We start from the raw sequence: 18,570 nt of genomic DNA on the forward strand, positions 1-18,570 counted from the left end.
CTGACAATTCAGTTGCCAGTACTTCAGTATTTTAGCTCTACCTATTATTTACATGTGGTAGGTAGTCTTATAATACGATATACTCTTGCAGTTACGATAACATAAAAGAAATGATATATACTATGAAAATTAATCTTCCATAACAGTTCATATACACAGCAACTGCATTAACGTTGTCCCTATAGTGGTTCAAAACCCATTTTACTGTTAATATACTGTTCCTTATAACCTTGTTATTATATAAAACATAAATTTAAAAAATAATCCAAACAGTAGTTAAAAAACCTAATACGAAATAAATCTCAACACCGCTTTAAAATATAATTTACTCATTTACTAATCAATCAAAAGTCCCAGATACAGTTAAATTAATCTTGGTGTGAGCATTAGTGATTCAATTCGTTGTGCAAACATTCGTTTTCGTCAAGCTGTCTTAAACACGGGCTATTTCTCATCTGCGTCAAAGAAAATCCACACTTCTCAATAGATATACTTTCTCGTTACAAGCATTAGTAAGGGTTCAAATTCCACTTTAAACAACAGCCCTCCCAAATCATTCATAGAACCAGTAAAACAGTAACTAAAAATCCAGATATAGTAAGTTCAGTATTTCAATCCAATACAACTGCAGTGGATAAAGAGCAAAACCGTAGTTCGTCTTAAATTACCAAATTTAACTCAATAAGTGAAAACTGCACAATATAATCTCTTTAACGTTTAGAAAAATCTAATTTCTTGAGCACAACACTTCTGATATGTTATAACTGTATGTCGTGTATTCACTCACAAATATATCTGCACTGTATATGCAGACAACTAAAACATTAAAATACTATTTTCTTATGCATTTGTAACAATTACAACAAAGTTTAAAATTGTCGAAATTCAGACTAGTTTTTATTAAAGTTTAAATTGACAGATATCTATTTCAAGTGTAAAAAAAGGACATGTTAGCTATTATTTCGCTTCTAGCGACTATAACACCATTACAAGAATATTTTCTTGTTTTTCTAACTTACAAACAAGACCTATAAATAAAATACCCTTTTTAGTTCAACAAACATTCATCACACTTCAAATAAAATACAAAATCGTATCAGACTGTCTGTAAATATTATATGCAATCCTCAAAACATTTTTAACTTGTCGGTTGCATAATCTTCTAGGTGCCAAAGTCAAATATTCATCCTCATTATTATTATGTAGGCAAAATGTATCTGTCTCTCCAACACGCTAATTCCCATCGGTCACAGTCCTGCTAATAGTTATCGCCAATGGTGTTGGTTACCTTGTACTTAATGTTATGAGTTCTAAAGTAAAGCACTTTTAACCAAACTATACGTTCAAAGTGCTATCTCTTATTTAAAGCAATTGTTTCCATCTGCATATGACTAATCCTAATAAACCAAGCACACCATTACTATCACAATCTGCGCTGTCAAATAATTGTCCGTCTCTTGTATTGCCTTAAGAGTCGTTACCTACACTGTTTAAATAATGTCAAAATCGTCCTTAATGTACATCATATATCTTCTTTACTAGTATGTATGAAGTTATATAAACACATAATTTTGTATAAAGAGTATCAAAAGTATAATTCTCCAATAAGTGCTACAGTAAGTTTCTTTCCTCCTTCATACACATTAAATAGCGCTGATCATAAAAAAGTCACTTCTAAAACAAATGCTTTCCCTCAATCAAAGTGTATTTTCTAGTTTAAACATTGTGTGTGAAGTTCTCCCGTTTCCACCTACATTCTCGTTCCACCAACTTATACATGCATACTTTTATTCATCCAAATATAATACATAGAAAAAAGCTATGGTGGATACGCAATACAGCGTTCACCAATGTTGCTTGGTGGTCCCGGGTTCGATCCCAGCTTGTTTCAAGTTAGCTTTTTTGGTGCACAAACACTATGTGCGTGGGTTTTTGTCGTGGTTCTCCTGCTTCTTCCCACTTTCTTCATTCCACCATATTCATTCATTACTCATCATCACCGTCTCATTTAGTCTAGCCAGTATATTCGTTGGATGTAGAAACTTATAATAACTTTTATGCCGATATTTCAGTATTCAATATTCATATCACACATTATCCAATATTTTCGATATTTCATACAACTAAGATCCAACGGTTTCAGTAAATCCATATTTTAAGACCAATCTATAACTCCTTTTCACTACAAAAACTCCGCTATATTTCAACAACAAACAATTCAGGAAAATAATGTTTGTTCTCCAGTGTTTCTATTAAGATTTTTATTTCCTTCACCACCTAAAAACAATAAAAGAATTAAAATTTAATTATTTGCTGTATTACGATTTCCAATTATAAAATATAAGTTTAAAGTTTCGCTTTTAACTTCACTACTACATTTCATCCTGGGTAATATGTTCAAACAATCTCGGGTCTCTTTTGCCTTAGCTTTCAACATGAAAAACCCTTAAGTTCAATCTACGGTAACGTTAAACGTTCTGTCGCCATATAACCTCATTGTTACACTAGCGTTTATGAAAACAAAACACAACAGTTTACAATAATAATAATAATAATTCTTACCATATACTTTCTAAATACCAGTTATACGTCTTACACAATTCATAGCTACATATAAGTAACAACATCTGCTAAGCAAAATGTTTGTCGTACGGCTTTTCACGTGGAAAAGCCTTGGTTCGATTCCCGGGGGCGCATTCTGCTAACTTTCTGTACAATATAATTTATATATACCTGTTATGTCTTACACAATTCATAGCTACATATAAGTAACAACATCTGCTAAGCAAAATGTTTGTCGTACGGCTTTTCACGTGGAAGAGTCCTGGTTCGATTCCCGGAAGCGCATTCTGCTAACTTTCTGTACAATATAATTTATATATACCTGTTATGTCATACACAATTCATAGCTACATATAAGTAACAAGTTCGCACTGCAAGCATAAAATTTAGCGTACGGTTCTCCACGTGGGAGAGCTCTGGTTCGATACCCGGGGCGCATTCCGCTAACTTTCTGTACAATATAATTTATATATACCTGTTATGTCTTACACAATTCATAACTATATATAAGTAACAACATCTGCTAAGCAAAATGTTTAGCGTATGGTTCTCCACGTGGGAAAATACTAATTCGAGTCCCGGGGGCGCATTCTGCTAACTTCCTGTACAATATAATTTATATATACCTGTTATGTCATACACAATTCATAGCTCTATATATGTAACATGTTCGCACTGCAAGCAAAATATTTAGCATACGGTTCTCCACATGGGAGAATACTCATTCGACTCCCGGTGCAATCATTAATGTTGATTCCCTCCATATTACACTACACTATATCTTAGTCATGTTATAATTCCATAAAAGTACACCGAGTCATATCACTTTCAATGCCGGAAAATCCGCAATCAATTCCCGATTAAAACCAAGCAGTTCCGTCCCCTTATACTTCCAACAATTACAATATGTCCCTTTCCCATATAAAAAAGTAAACAAGTATACTACAAGAAATCTTTCCAGAAGTTTCGAGTGTGTTCTTTCCCCTATTCCAACAATAATAAGCTTAGAAAAAGAACTGGAAGTTTCCAGTTCTTTCTTTCACTCATTCCGACGATCAAAATTTCTAGCATATTCTCCAACAGCAGCTGCCGCGTTACATATGCTGCATATTAATGAATTACCTTGTTCTACGTGTGTGATCTGCATATTTTATTTCCGAAAAGGTTTTTTCTGTATTCTGCTTGTCCCATTAACATTTCTTTTGACCGGAAACATTTATTATGTGTCATGTTCTTTATACAACCTCCGGCCGCACCTGCATACATTATGTGTCATTAGTATGCGGAAAAAAAGGGTGTATCCATTTTTTTAAAACGTGCATTACCAAGTGCTACCATGTCAGAAAAGTACACACTCATGAATATTCATGAGTGTTTACTAGTTTGCCCACAACTACTTACTTCTTTCTCACAGATAATATGAAAGTCAGAATTACAGGGAAGAAATATTTGGAATGCTCGAGACAATCACCCCTTTTTCTTGCAATTTCTAGTTATTTATTTAAAAGTTAGTCATAACTTATGATTCGACCTATTTGGTTGAATCATATTATTAGGGATGCGCTCGAATCGAGTCGAGGCAGAATTTTCCTGACAAAATTCGAGTCGAGACAGCTCTTCCAATAGAAAAAAAAATATTTTTCGAGTCGAGACATCACTTTTACAGCATATTTTCGAGACGAGACAGTCTCAAATCTTGTCTCGTGCGCACCTCTACATATTACTATTAATGATTAATTATTTTGACCTTATGATTAATTAATTTAGAGCTGCTTATTGGTCGAGATGCAACACCGCGTGTTTGCAGTAACGTTGAAGAAAGTCCACCAACCACAGGCGAGGAAGATTGCACATGTCTTGTGTGCTGTGACATCTACAACAACAGCAAACCAAAAGAAAAGTAGATGCAGTGTAACTATTGCAACCAGTGTACACATGCGACCTGCATAGCAAATCCCAAAACTCCCATCTTCGTTTTCCACAATTGTGAGAATAAGGTGAACTGCTTGGTTCGAATTATCTTTTATCAGTTTGCATTATTTTATCTTTGTTATGTAAATATCAACTTTGGATGAGGTCTGATAGGAGAAAAAGTTTTTGGGTTTGGTTGTTCAATAAACCAATCTGCTTTATTTACACTAATAACATATTTTATGATTTACAACATCATATTGGTGTAGATGTGGATACAATCTTAGATACAACATATTGTTACAACAGTACCCATATAATCCTACACCTTTCCCCACACATTGGGATGATTGTAACATTCCAAATACTTCGTATTTTTGTCTTTTTGGTTCTTAGTGCTGTCAGTAAGTGAATTAATTTGTAAGGAACCTGTATTTCCGTTACCAGTACGAAATTTGATTTGAGTGTTTAATGTAACATAAACATGAGGAACAAAGCAAGAGAAAGCTTCTCAATGTCTTTCACTCGGAGCTGGCCGCCATCTTAGATAATGGCGTACGTTTTACAGACTACTACTCTCAGCTGTGGAACCTAACTCGCTGTGACTTATATACATCCTCAGATACGATATATTAATGTCATCTCACACGCAAAAGACTCAGTACTTTGGATGATCTAATTTCATTAAAGTAATATTAAATTTTTATATATTATCAAATTTTTACATATAAAAAACAACCATATAAAAAACAATCAATGGGGGAAAGAAATATCCACATTCATTTCTTGTATGTTACAGGTTGCTTAGAAAAGCGGTAAAGGTGGATCTGGAAAGGTGGGGGGGACGGTAGGTAGCGGCATGACTCCACACCGTTCCCCCTACCAATCTTTGTCCGTTGTATTTATTTTTGGAAGTGGGGGGACGCCGTACATATTTTTTCAAGGTAGGGGGACGACGTTCCCCATTACATTTACCCTTGGCTTAGACCCTCTGCACCATTAATAAATGAGAACCTAAATACAGTTAGCCATAAATGAAAGTGCAAGCATTTTATAGTTAAACATGGCTTCGTCTAATGATGTGGTTAATAATTATTATGAATTTTAATTTCAGAATACATTCCTCACTATGAGGATTTGCAAGTGTTTCTACAACCAGGCATGCCCCTGAGGATGTTCCAATTAGTTAGTGGTAGTGAAGATGAGAAAGACCCTAGACCATGGAATGTTCCAGACACTTTGAGGGATCTTGCGAAACATTATCGAGATACTTTGGGTGAGTAAAAGGTTAATTTTGTTTGCTTTTAAAAAAGAAAAAGTTGCATTAATTTTTTTGTGGTCTTTCGAAAATAGCTATATATTTAAAAAGGCTTCACGTTTTGAAATGAATAAATAAATACAGATAAGTTCTGTAAGCAATAGACCCAAAGTTCTCTTTTTGGATCAAAAGATCCAATTATAATTGAACAAAAAATTCCTTGTAGGCCTTATATCTAGAGAACTCCATATAGTGCAGCCAATTCCAAACTATCAGTTAACTCAGTATGATGTGCTTATTCCGTAGAAAATACGAAAACTCGATTAAGGGACCGTTCAAAAATTTTGTGGCCCCTGATTGAAAAACTATTATTGACCAAGATCGCAATGGAATTTTAGTTTCCCTAAAATTCTTGTTATTATGTTATTATATGTATTAATATTATATACTGACGGAGGGTTGATTAGTCTCAGACCGGTAGCCAGCCCCAAAATGTAGGGGGGCCCGATCCAACCATATTATAGTTCACCATATTATAGTCCATTTGCAAGTCTACCGTGAAAATTTTAGGGGGGAGCGGCCCCCTAGACCCCCCCTGGATAGGGCCTGATTGGTCTTATAAATCTTATCATTCTTATACACAGAAGAAGTTTGGAAATCTAATTTAACAGACATTTTGCGATCGAATTCCTAACTCACGTGTTTCCTATAAGGATAAGCATGCGTTCTATTCTCCCTGTCCTTCTGTTTCGCCTAAAGGTTTAGCAGCCACAGATTTCTCCAACATATTATTTTCCGTCATTTAAGGAAAATTGAGAATTCCCATTTCACCTAGTCCTATCTTGCCTAAAATGACAGAAAATGTTATAAGAGATTTCAGTACAAAAGAGGGAACTTGTGTGCTTGATAATTAACCATCAATTTCAACCTTTAAAAAAAAAAAAAAAAAAAAAAAAAAAAAAAAGACATGAATAGAGGTAACTTTAATAGAGCAAGGATACCTCTATAATATAATGCATAAGTAGTTCAGTAGCAGTAATAGACACAAAATTATAGCGAAGGAAGCAATACTTTTTAATCCGCCCTCGTATATCACTGTTCACTGTTTTCTATATTAAAAAAAAAAAGACCAATTGTGTAGTTGCGTGGTGAATAATAAGAATTGACACTTATTTATATTTAATTTTAAAAATACATTACTGTTGAATACGTCAAAGAACACAATTTATGCATAAATAATTTTCATTTTTCTCTCGTTTAATTTCTGTAGAAGAGTTGGAGCTGAATTTGTATAGGAACGTGGAAAAGCTGGATCTTCTATTGCTGTTGATTATGAAACGTTGTTCGCGATTAACATCCTTCCGATTTGAAGGTCTTTTTGCCGAATACAAAACAGCACGGCTTATTTGCTTGATGAGACTGTATAATAAAACAAGTAAGTACTTTTTGTTTCATTTAACAGTTTTATAAATTTGTAACGCATATTGTATTAGTAGTAATTATCTATTTTAGTAGGCATTATGTTAACAGGACGAAGCTATTATCTACTGGAAAGCATAAAAGAAATATAAACGAGTGAGTTTCACTTCACAGTGTAAAACTAGGGCCTAAGTAGGTTTCAGAACTATGGAAATTCAAAACGCAAGCTTGAAAAAATGAAATTATGTCATTGAGTTTAACGTCCCACGATTATGCTCTTTAGGTTAAAGGAGGTGATGATTAAGGCAAATTAATGATGATGAAAAAATTAGTGGAATGAGAGAGTGGGAGGAAACGGGAGAACCCCCGGGAAACCCACAGACATGATGTTGTCCACCACGTTAAATTTGAAGTAGTACACCTACATAACTACTAGTTGCAATAGATTATTAAGATCAAAGATAGAACCTGTTCCTTCAAATTCATAACAGAAAGCCGTTACTTCTTAACCCTTTAGCACGCAGCTTTGCATATATGCAAAGTTTACTTTGAAATCGTATTGCACCATGTAGTTACTAGTTCGGACGTAGAAAAACAGCTTTGCGTATCAGCTAAGATGCCCTTTCACTAATGTAGTTCTGAATTTCCCGCTAGATGTCATAGTGAGCCAGCGTTGGGCTCTTTGTCTTACTTCTTGCTTGCGGAGTTACGTCATATTGTCATTTTTGAGCTTTCTTTGCTTGTTTAGGTGGGCAGGTTTGAACTGTTGACTTGTTCTGTGTTAGACAGAAGTGTAATGAGTGCAAAAGTGCAAGTACGCTGACATTCGTCGTGTTTTATTGGTTCTATCTGGTTTTAATGGACTTTGCAGATGTCAACGCCAAACTTTACGTAGACCCTATATGCAAACACCAAAAATATCCCATAGACCCCATATTATTTGCATTATTTTTTTAAAGAGAATTCCCGTGTTTCCTACACCGAAACCAGCTTAAGTTTAGAGTCACCCCTCCCGTTTCAAACCTACAAAAAGCAATTAAAACGTTAAACATTGTTAGGTTAGCTTAGTTTAGGTTAGGTTAGGTTATCCGGTAAGACTAGTTAGACTAGAACAGTGACTAGAACCAGTCCTTACAGAAGCTTCAATTATCACTTAAATTCAGTAATTTAGTAGATTCTCTGCATTATTCTTATATAATTCTGTAAACCTCAATTCGGAAATATCACATCCGACGCCCTGATTTGCCATTCTATACGACTACCATGCTGCTGAATTATCGAAACCTTCCGCACCTTGCAAATAGTACACACTTCTACATATCTTTCCCGTATTAAACATAACTTTACTACCAAACTTACATACCTAAACATCACGTAAGAATCCCAAATCATTATTTCTTGCCTCGTTTCTCCTGTAAATTTTCCTAATTGTTATAAAAAACGGAGGGGCAACTCTAAACTTAACCCCCGAAACCTCTCCAAATTAAAAAAAAAAAGTCAGTCTGATCGGAAAAATGGCGCGTTAAAAGGTAAATTTAAAAGCCGTTAATTGAGGCAATTCCGGATTGAATAGATGATTAAGGGAGGAAATAGAATCTGCTCTTGGAAAGCTAAATTGATTGCAAATAACCACATCTCGATGGAAATTACTATGGAAATTACTATTGAAACGGAAAGTAATAGTACATTTCAACCACTTCCGGTTTTGGTAGAGTAGTTGCGGGTTGTGATAGTATATTCCCTTGACACTCTGAATCAATTGCAGAAAACCGCTTGTCTATCTATATTACCATTTTTTGTTCTATGGCGATAAATGTTGAAACTGGAAATAGGTAATTTGAACCATTTTCATTTTGAATAGAGGATTAATGGGACAAGTTGGAACCTATTCATGAGAAGGCGAATCAATTGTAAAAAAAAAAAAAAAAAAAAAAAAAAAAAAATCTCGATATTTCTGATCGTTTTTGCTCTTATACCTGTCGATAGACGGACGGAAATCGTTCTATAAGACTTCCGATACTTATTCATAGCATAGTTTGCAGCTCTAAAAGGAAACTTTGATCTCAAGCCTGTTTCCAGTTTAAAAATTTAGCACAGATCTGCTGGAAAGCTAGGAGGAAATAAAACATTTTTTACACAGTCCGCAGCATTTCCTGTACTAAACTAAAATTATCAGTCGTTACAGTTATGCAACTTAAAATATGCATGGCTAACTTTGAGAACAATCGAGATGCTGTTTTAGATTGATGTTTGATTACAGAAGATAACAGCAGCACCCCAGAAGTTTAGTTGGGCATGCCCACGAAAACAGGGACAAAAATTCATGAAGAAATATAGTTATAATTTTTAGTCAAGTTGTTCTTTTGATAAAAATATAGTTGTATGTGGCTGGCATCATTAATCATTTATACAGAAAATTACTATTTTTTTTATATTTTTTTCCGTAGGTTACCTTTAATCTATTAAGTTTTAATGTTGATTATGCTATACAAGTTTTATTTATTATTACATAGGTCTTATTTTTTCTGTCGGTATCCCGAATAAAATTTCATGTAACTGATGAAACTTTTTTTTAAAGTAAAGTTCAATGTTCAACTTAACTAAACTGTGCTTATTTCAAGTTATTATAAATGTATGTTGCTTATACTTAATAATAAAAGATCGTTGACAAATGTAACGTGAGTTACCCGATTCTGTGCATATTCCACTAAAATAAATAGTCATAAAATGTAAATAAAAATTTAATATTTTTGCCATAATTAAATTATGTGTGTCCCTACCTTACATAGTAATTTCATGCACATAGCTATGCCAGAACAAAAGAAAATGTACTGAAAAATCACAGGTTCTGAATGTAGGGAAAAATTTTGTAACGTGAGTTACTATAGTATTTTCTTTTCTCCTAGGCTTGCTATAGCATATAAAATGACGATATTTGGTAATTATCTGTATAAATATGTCAGCTTTCCTTTTTTTTTAAAAAAAAAAAAAAAAGCGGAGCTTTTAAGTTTATTTGTGGTTAGTATTCTTCAAAATATACGTCATTACCCAGTTATTTAAGATTAATCAATTTTACGCGCGTCTTGAAAATCTATTACAAACAAACGTTGGCAACATACGCTAATAATTTCATGTATTGCTTTATTAATTGAAACATTTTGTGCATTATTATAGAAAAAATATAAATATTATTTAAGCGAAATTTATTTATGTTATACCCTATTTTCGTTACTAAGTAGTATTTGAGGACGCCATAAGAGGAGGGCGCATCGGGTACTTGCTCCATTGCCCGGCGGTCTAGTTCACGGCTCCAAGTAATCAATGGTTGACATTTACAGTAATTAAGAAATTAATACCGTACGTTGAGAAAGAACGCGCAAAAAAGATTCTCTGTGAATCAGATTGTTGTTAGCCTTGGTTTATTTCAAATGAAAGCATAATTATAGCATACAGGCTAACAATAAAATACAACTTAAATACTTTTCATACTTATACGAGTAATATTTTCATTTAACAACATGCGGTATATTAATAGTATGTTTCTACCGGTATATAAGATGTGTATTCAAGTAGAATAATTAAATTAAACAGAATAAAATTTAAAACTATGACTTCTGTGCTATTTTATTTATTTATTTTTTCAAGATGTAATTGAAGAGCTGGGGGTAGAGACCTGCACGGGCCGGGCTCAGCCCGAGACCCGAAGCCCGGCCCGACCCGCGGGCCGGGCTTGGGCGGGCCGACTCTGTTATTTCTTTGAGCCGGGCCGGGCTTGGGCGGGCCGACACTGATTTCTTTTCAGGTCGGGCCGAGCTGGGGCCGATTAATTGCAATTCTTTAATAATTATTGACTTTCGTTAAACGATAATTGGAATAAATCTAACGTTGAAGAAATGTGCCCGTGAAAAGTGTTACAAAGAATGCAATAGCTATTTACAGTTTGTGTTACTTAGCGGCTCCACTTTCACTATAGAGGATTGCAGGCATTGCGCGGTAAATTGAGCTCTGACCTTGATCTTCACTGAACCCAAAATATGACAAGAAGGGGTGGGAAAGTTTTGCTTGTCGCTAAACAATATTGCCATCATCACTTTATGCTAAAATCAATTAAGATAGATTTTTGTTACAGGAAATGGAGTTTTTGTTCTCTTGATGACAGGCAAAGTTCTAGGAGGCAATTGTACCATTCGGGAGGCAAGCGTCAGGTTGTGAACCAGAGTTTAGAAAATGTTTCTGATGGTTAGGTCAAGTTTAATACTAAATTTTGAGAAAGATTGGGGCTAAATATTTTTAAAAATTTATCGGGTCGGGATCGGGCCAAAAACTTTTAAAATTTATCGATCCGGGCCGGGCTTGGGCCAAGAATTTTAAAAACTTATCGGGCCGGGCCGGGCTCGGGCCGAAAATCTGCAAAACTTTTTGGGCCCGGGTTGGGACGGGCCTAGGTACATTCGGGCTGGATTGGGCTCGGGCCGAAAAATTCGGCCCGTGCAGGTCTCTAAGGTAAGGTAATTTATGCCACATTTGGATGGTTTCGGGATAAATGAGAATTAAATTTCCCAAAAATTCCATAAATAACAGTACCATTTTCTTTTCGGAAAAATATATTAATTTCAGTGAAGAAATTAAGACAAGAGCATATGTTGCAATGATGTATCACCCTGGTAAAAGCATTATCTGAGCCCATATTGTCTAAATCTTATTTTTTTGTTTTCACCGCCAATATAATGAGAAATACATCTTGTACAATACGAATCAAAAAACCTGCAACATGAAAGTTTAAGTTCATTGTGAAACTACGCCAACAACATAGGCAACCAACCTAACGTCTTTGTGGCACTGATCACGCCAGGATAACCTTCGGCTTCGTCCCCCTGCACACTTCGTTTGGAGCAAGAAATGCATAGACCACGTGACTACAAACCACAAATTTCTCACAAGATGGAGTAATAGATTGAGGTTCTTCTCATTTTACATCCTCAGTTTTAAAGAGAGAGAAAGAGAAAAAGGTCAACGTGATAAAAACTAAATAAAGAGGAATATATGAAATATAAAGGAAAAGAAAACGTGCGCATATATTGACAAATGACACATGCACTTCAAAGGAGACCATCTCAAATTTTGTTATGAACCATATATAATAACTGTGAGAATCAGCAAACCACAAAGACATAATTACACACAGTAAGTGTTATACAACACATATTTATTTAAACAAATAAAAATGCTTGCAGAAAGCTGAAAATGTCTTTAAAATCTCAACCATAACTGAAACAAGAGATTACTTCTCTATTGTTTTTCTTCGTAGCATCCATCTACATGGAGAAATGAGAAAGAGATAACATCTTAAGAGATTCGCACGTATACAATATCGGAAACTGCTAAATGGGAAAAAGTACCGTCTTTGGCTGGGATTCGAACCCAGAACCATAGTGTTAGAAATCCAACACTCTACCAATGTAGCTAGTCTGACAGTAATACCCTGTTCCTCCATCATTACCTATGAAAGATGGAATGGAGTCTGCAGAAAACTACGTCTAACATGTCCACGACAGACCGCCTATAACCTATGTCTAATTGGTACTTAAAAAAGCTAGTTCTACACGTGCATAGAAAAGTAAAATCAAATGAGTAGTTAGTACACATCACTTTGTCTGTCTCACTCTATCTCTGACTATAGAAATAGAGGAAGAAGAAAAAAAATATAGAGGTGAGAACACAGGAAGAACAAGCAAAAATATAAGTTGCAGGAAAATGAATATCAAGGAGAGAGAGAGAGACATAGAGACAGAGAGAAAAATAGAGGGAACGGAGCAAATGATTTAATATACATCGGAAAAGAAGATTCACAACTGTGCTATACATTTAATGTATTGAATACTCTGCAGGCCCGTATCCACGGGGGGGGGGCTAGGGGAGCCGCCCCCCCTAAACTTTGGCTGGCCCCAATAAAGGTTTCACGATAGGCTTGCAAATAAACTATAATATGGTGATGAAGTATAATATGATTGGGTCGGGCTCCCCCTAACTTCGGCCGCCCCCCCCCTAAATTTGTGGGCTGGCTACGGGCCTGATACTCTGTTTCTTCTAAATTGCTTGCTAGATGACAAATATTAATTTGTAAAAACGTAGCAAATGCCCGCGTTGTCTTGTTTTCTTACTATTTCAGTAATAGTGGAAAACGTGGTTTATGCAACATAATAAATTACTAATTTTCCCACAACAACCATGTAGATGTTGTTGATGATTTTGAGTTTAACGTCCGTTCAGCAGCGAGATTATATGAGACGTTGACCTACTTATTAACGTGGAATCCGAACCATATGAGCTGCTGCCGGGAATTGAAGCAACCATGTACTGTTGGTAAGAAATTACTAAGCAAAAGAAAAAAATGATCAGCAAAATACATAAAACGATAGTCCTGCAAACTATTACTTAAAGAGAATTTATTGTAAAATCAATACATCCATGTGTCGGTATATAGTCGTAAAGTGATTAGAAAACTTAATATTAAACTGTCGATCACATTGTTTTACTTATTTGAATTTAATGTCGTATAGATTCGGTTTTAGCTCTAGATTTCAGCGTTCTCACTTCGATTCTTAACTTGTTGGAAATATGCATTAATCGAAATTATAAAAATATACGAAATTTAACTAGCTAAAAGAAGAGAATAACATAAAAATCCGGATTAGAGTATTACAATAAACATGTGTATTTTCTTTAGGGTTTGCAAGTCATAGCTTATAGGAATTATAGAAAAAACGTTCGTTGTGAAAGCACAAGAAAAAAAAAAAAACAGAGAATAGACACAAACCTCAGGTGGGTTTGAACACGAGAAGGCGGAGGTAGTAGACTACTCTACTAAACCGCTCGGCTATATCCTAATCCTCTAGTACGTTTTGATAAATATTGTCTATAGTAGTTGCACTTTACTTGTTTCTGTTTTGTTGTTTGTCATATAATGTATACGAGTGGCGAATAATAGAATAGAACTGTTTTAGACGAGTATAAACAAATTTCCCGGACAAGTTGTAATCTTATATGTATCTAAATTGCACAAATAAATCAGATTAAATCTGTAAAGTGCTTCGTGGGTTTTGATGGAAGTTAACTGTTGCATAGTTACGAGTTTTTGTTTATGCCCACCACTCGATGGAAGTTATGTTCTTAAAAAATAGTAACTGCTACTATATTCTAATGTATTGGATTTAAAAAAATGGAAAATATTTTGTTACTAACAGTGAGTGAGTATTTTTGCGTGCAACAACAGTTGATTACAGGCACATCTACTTCTTCTACGCATGCCTTTCATAATACGACGTCATGTATAGCAATATGTTGCATTATCCTATATTCAAAGACGTTCTAGTACTTTTACTTTGGTGTGTAAGGATGGCGCAATATGATCATTCTGTACGCGAGAGTGTTATCGCTCTAATTGAACATGCGGGATTGAGTGTTCCTGAAGCAGGCGCTCGATTAGGCGTGCATCGTGCAACAGCGTTCAGGTGGTGGAAAAAATATGAGGAAACTGGAAGCCTAACTCGAAAATCTGGAAGTGGTCGGCCACGAGTGTCCTCACCGACACAAGACCAACGATTAGTTGATCAATGCTGTCGACAGCCTTTCATGTGTGCCCGAAAACTGCAACAGTCTACCGCCTTTCCAGGTTATGTAACTACAGTCCGACGGCGAATTCGGGCCGCAGGCTTAAGGTCCTTCCGGGCTGCTGTTAAGGAGAGATTGACAGAAGATCACAAAGTCGATAGACTGGCGTTTGCAGAGCTAAATATTACTTGTCACTGGGACACTGTTGTCTTTACAGATGAAAAAAAATATTTTCCACTGGAAATTTTGGGCCAACACGTGTGTATCGCCCATCTGGAAGACGGTTTGATCCACAATATATGGCCCGTTCAGCGCGAATGGGTCATGTGACGATTCACTGTTGGGGATGGATATGCGAGACTACAGGTTAGGTGGTATCCATCGAATTATAGGCCGATTTAATGGTAAAAAAAATGTTGATCTTCTCGACTTTATGCTCCCTGAAATAAAAGCACATGTTGGCGACGACGTACTCTAATCCGGATTTTTATGTTATTCTCTTCTTTTAGCTAGTTAAATTTGGTATGTTTTTATAATTTCGATTAATGCATATTTCCAACAAGTTAAGAATCGAAGTGAGAACGCTGAAATCTAGAGCTAAAACCGAATCTATACGACATTGAATTCAAATAAGTAAAACAATGTGATCGACAGTTTAATATTAAGTTTTCATCACTTTACGACTATATACCGCCACATGGATGTATTGATTTTACAATAAATTCTCTTTAAGTAATAGTTTGCAGGACTATCGTTTTATGTATTTTGCTGATCAGTTTTTTCTTTTGCTTAGAAATTTCTTACCAACAGTACATGGTTGCTTCGATTCCCGGCAGCAGCTCATATGGTTCGGATTCCACGTTAATAAGTAGGTCAACGTCTCATATAATCTCGCTGCTGAACGGACGTTAAACTCAAAATCATCAACAACATCTACATGGTTGTTGTGGGAAAATTAGTAATTTATTATGTTGCATAAACCACGTTTTCCACTATTACTGAAATAGTAAGAAAACAAGACAACGCGGGCATTTGCTACGTTTTTACAAATTAATATTTGTCATCTAGCAAGCAATTTAGAAGAAACAGAGTATCAGGCCCATAGCCAGCCCACAAATTTAGGGGGGGGCCGAAGTTAGGGGGAGCCCGACCCAATCATATTATACTTCATCACCATATTATAGTTTATTTGCAAGCCTATCGTGAAACCTTTATTGGGGCCAGCCAAAGTTTAGGGGGGCGGCCCCCCTAGCCCCCCCCCCCGTGGATACGGGCCTGCAGAGTATTCAATACATTAAATGTATAGCACAGTTGTGAATCTTCTTTTCCGATGTATATTAAATCATTTGCTCCGTTCCCTCTATTTTTCTCTCTGTCTCTATGTCTCTCTCTCTCTCCTTGATATTCATTTTCCTGCAACTTATATTTTTGCTTGTTCTTCCTGTGTTCTCACCTCTATATTTTTTTTCTTCTTCCTCTATTTCTATAGTCAAAGATAGAGTGAGACAGACAAAGTGATGTGTACTAACTACTCATTTGATTTTACTTTTCTATGCACGTGTAGAACTAGCTTTTTTAAGTACCAATTAGACATAGGTCATAGGCGGTCTGTCGTGGACATGTTAGACGTAGTTTTCTGCAGACTCCATTCCATCTTTCATAGGTAATGATGGAGGAACAGGGTATTACTGTCAGACTAGCTACATTAGTAGAGTGTTGGATTTCTAACAGTATGGTTCTGGGTTCGAATCCCAGCCAAAGACGGTACTTTTTTCCATTTAGCAGTTTCCGATATTGTATACGTGCGAATCTCTTAAGATGTTATCTCTTTCCCATTTCTCCATGTAGATGGATGCTACGAAGAAAAACAATAGAGAAGTAATCTCTTGTTTTAGTTATGGTTGAGATTTTAAAGACATTTTCAGCTTTCTGCAAGCATTTTTATTTGTTTAAATAAATATGTGTTGTATAACACTTACGGTGTGTAATTATGTCTTTGTGGTTTGCTGATTCTCACAGTTATTATATATGGTTCATAACAAAATTTGAGATGGTCTCCTTTGAAGTGCATGTGTCATTTGTCAATATATGCGCACGTTTTCTTTTCCTTTATATTTCGCATATTCCTCTTTATTTAGTTTTTATCACGTTGACCTTTTTCTCTTTCTCTCTCTTTAAAACTGAGGATGTAAAATGAGAAGAGAAATGAGAAGAACCTCAATCTATTACTCCATCTTGTGAGAAATTTGTGGTTTGTAGTCACGTGGTCTATGCATTTCTTGCTCCAAACGAAGTGTGCAGGGGGGCGAAGCCGAAGGTTATCCTGGCGTGATTAGTGCCACAAAGACGTTAGGTTGGTTGCCTATGTTGTTGGCGTAGTTTCACAATGAACTTAAACTTTCATGTTGCAGGTTTTTTGATTCGTATTGTACAGTACGTACATTTATTGCTTTGGGCAACATAGTTCTAAGCCCACTTATTATATTACACTTACTTGTATCGTCTGTCGTAATTGTTATTGTTCAGTAGCGCAAATAGCCTTCGTAAGGTACAGTGCCCTTGTAAGGTACAGTGCAATATCACTTCAATAAGATAGTTAAATTTTAACATTGTACCGCTTCAAGAATGAATTTACGTTGAATTTGTGAAATAATTATAAAATGAAAGGTAGTTCGTTGGAATTTTCCTTAATCTCAGAAACAGAGAGTGAATACAGTGATTTCTGAAGGCTAAAAATAAGTTATATATAGGGTGTCTCAAAAGCCCCTCACATAGGGTAATTCTGTTATTGTCAGAGTTACAACAAAATGTAAGAGTGAAAACCGTCTCCAAATATGATGTTTTCAATCTAAAGTGAAGGAATTTTTTAAATCGGACGAGCCGTTTAGGCTGTACACTATTTGTGCGCCCAATGTTAAATGGAAATGCAACGTTGCCATTAATAAAGGGGCTGGGAGAGGAGAGGGTTGGACGGGAGGTGGATAATTTTTGTAAGAGTATGGTGAATGGGGGCTGGCCATCTACATCTACACCTTATTGTAAAAGACAGTCTTCATTCACTTATGTTGTGCGTCCAGGTAAATGGTAATAGATAATTTACTTGCTTATTCCAGATTTGACAACATTGCACCTAAGGTTACAATATTCTGACGAGAAATGGGTCGAGAAAATAGACAAATACTCTGAACATTTCACCCCAAGAATGAGAAAGGAGAAAGTGGATTTCTTACTTACTACCTGGGGAGCAATCCTACGTCGCTACAAAGATCAAAATGAATTACCTGAGGGTCAAACTGAACAAGAGGCCCAACCAGAAGGTGCAGAAGCAGAGAGTGAACCATCCGCGGAAGGAGAGGCAGAGAGTGAACCCTCTGCAGAAGGAGAGGCAGAGAGTGAACCATCCGCAGAAGGAGAGGCAGATGCACCAGATCAGCCGCCAACGGAGTAAGACTTATGCTACAACAGATCATATACTGCAAGTGGCAAGTATTCAGAAACGTTCGGAAAGAAATGATTAATCTGTTTCGGATGAAAGACGAAGACACATCGAAAAGAGTAAAATTTTGAGTATATTTTATATTAATTACTTATTCCAGATTTTGAACGTATATTGTGTAAGATAAAAAGGATGAAATTATTTAATTTAAAAGCAATACACTATTGTACGGTTGTAACGATGTTATTTCGATGTCTCGAAAAATGTAATCCGTACTTACGCGGCTTAATTTGACACAAAATAGAAAGTATCTAAAATTTATATTCTCATTTTTATTGCAGTTAAGTATTTAGGTAACAATTAATTGCTAATA

The 18,570-nt window shown here is 35.6% G+C and overlaps 1 protein-coding gene across 2 annotated transcripts in view; it reads left to right on the plus strand.

The window, feature by feature from the left end:
* Nucleotides 1–18,540, plus strand: part of LOC145693949 (F-box only protein 39-like) — a 68,738-nt gene extending 50,198 nt beyond the window's left edge. Inside the window, exons 4-6 of one of the 2 annotated variants that reach the window (XM_081770106.1) lie at nucleotides 5,588–5,749; nucleotides 7,002–7,166; nucleotides 17,875–18,537. In XM_081770106.1, coding sequence (XP_081626232.1) covers nucleotides 5,588–5,749; nucleotides 7,002–7,166; nucleotides 17,875–18,209 — 662 coding nt within the window. In that variant the 3' untranslated portion in view covers nucleotides 18,210–18,537. Of the gene's footprint in view, nucleotides 1–5,587; nucleotides 5,750–7,001; nucleotides 7,167–17,874 lie in introns of both variants that reach the window. The other variant, XM_081770107.1, reaches the window with a different exon arrangement.
* The last annotated feature ends 30 nt before the right edge of the window (nucleotides 18,541–18,570 follow it).

This window comes from Thermobia domestica, chromosome 9, assembly GCF_964235325.1.
Source record: "Thermobia domestica chromosome 9, izTheDome1.hap1.1, whole genome shotgun sequence".
NCBI lineage: Eukaryota > Metazoa > Arthropoda > Insecta > Zygentoma > Lepismatidae > Thermobia > Thermobia domestica.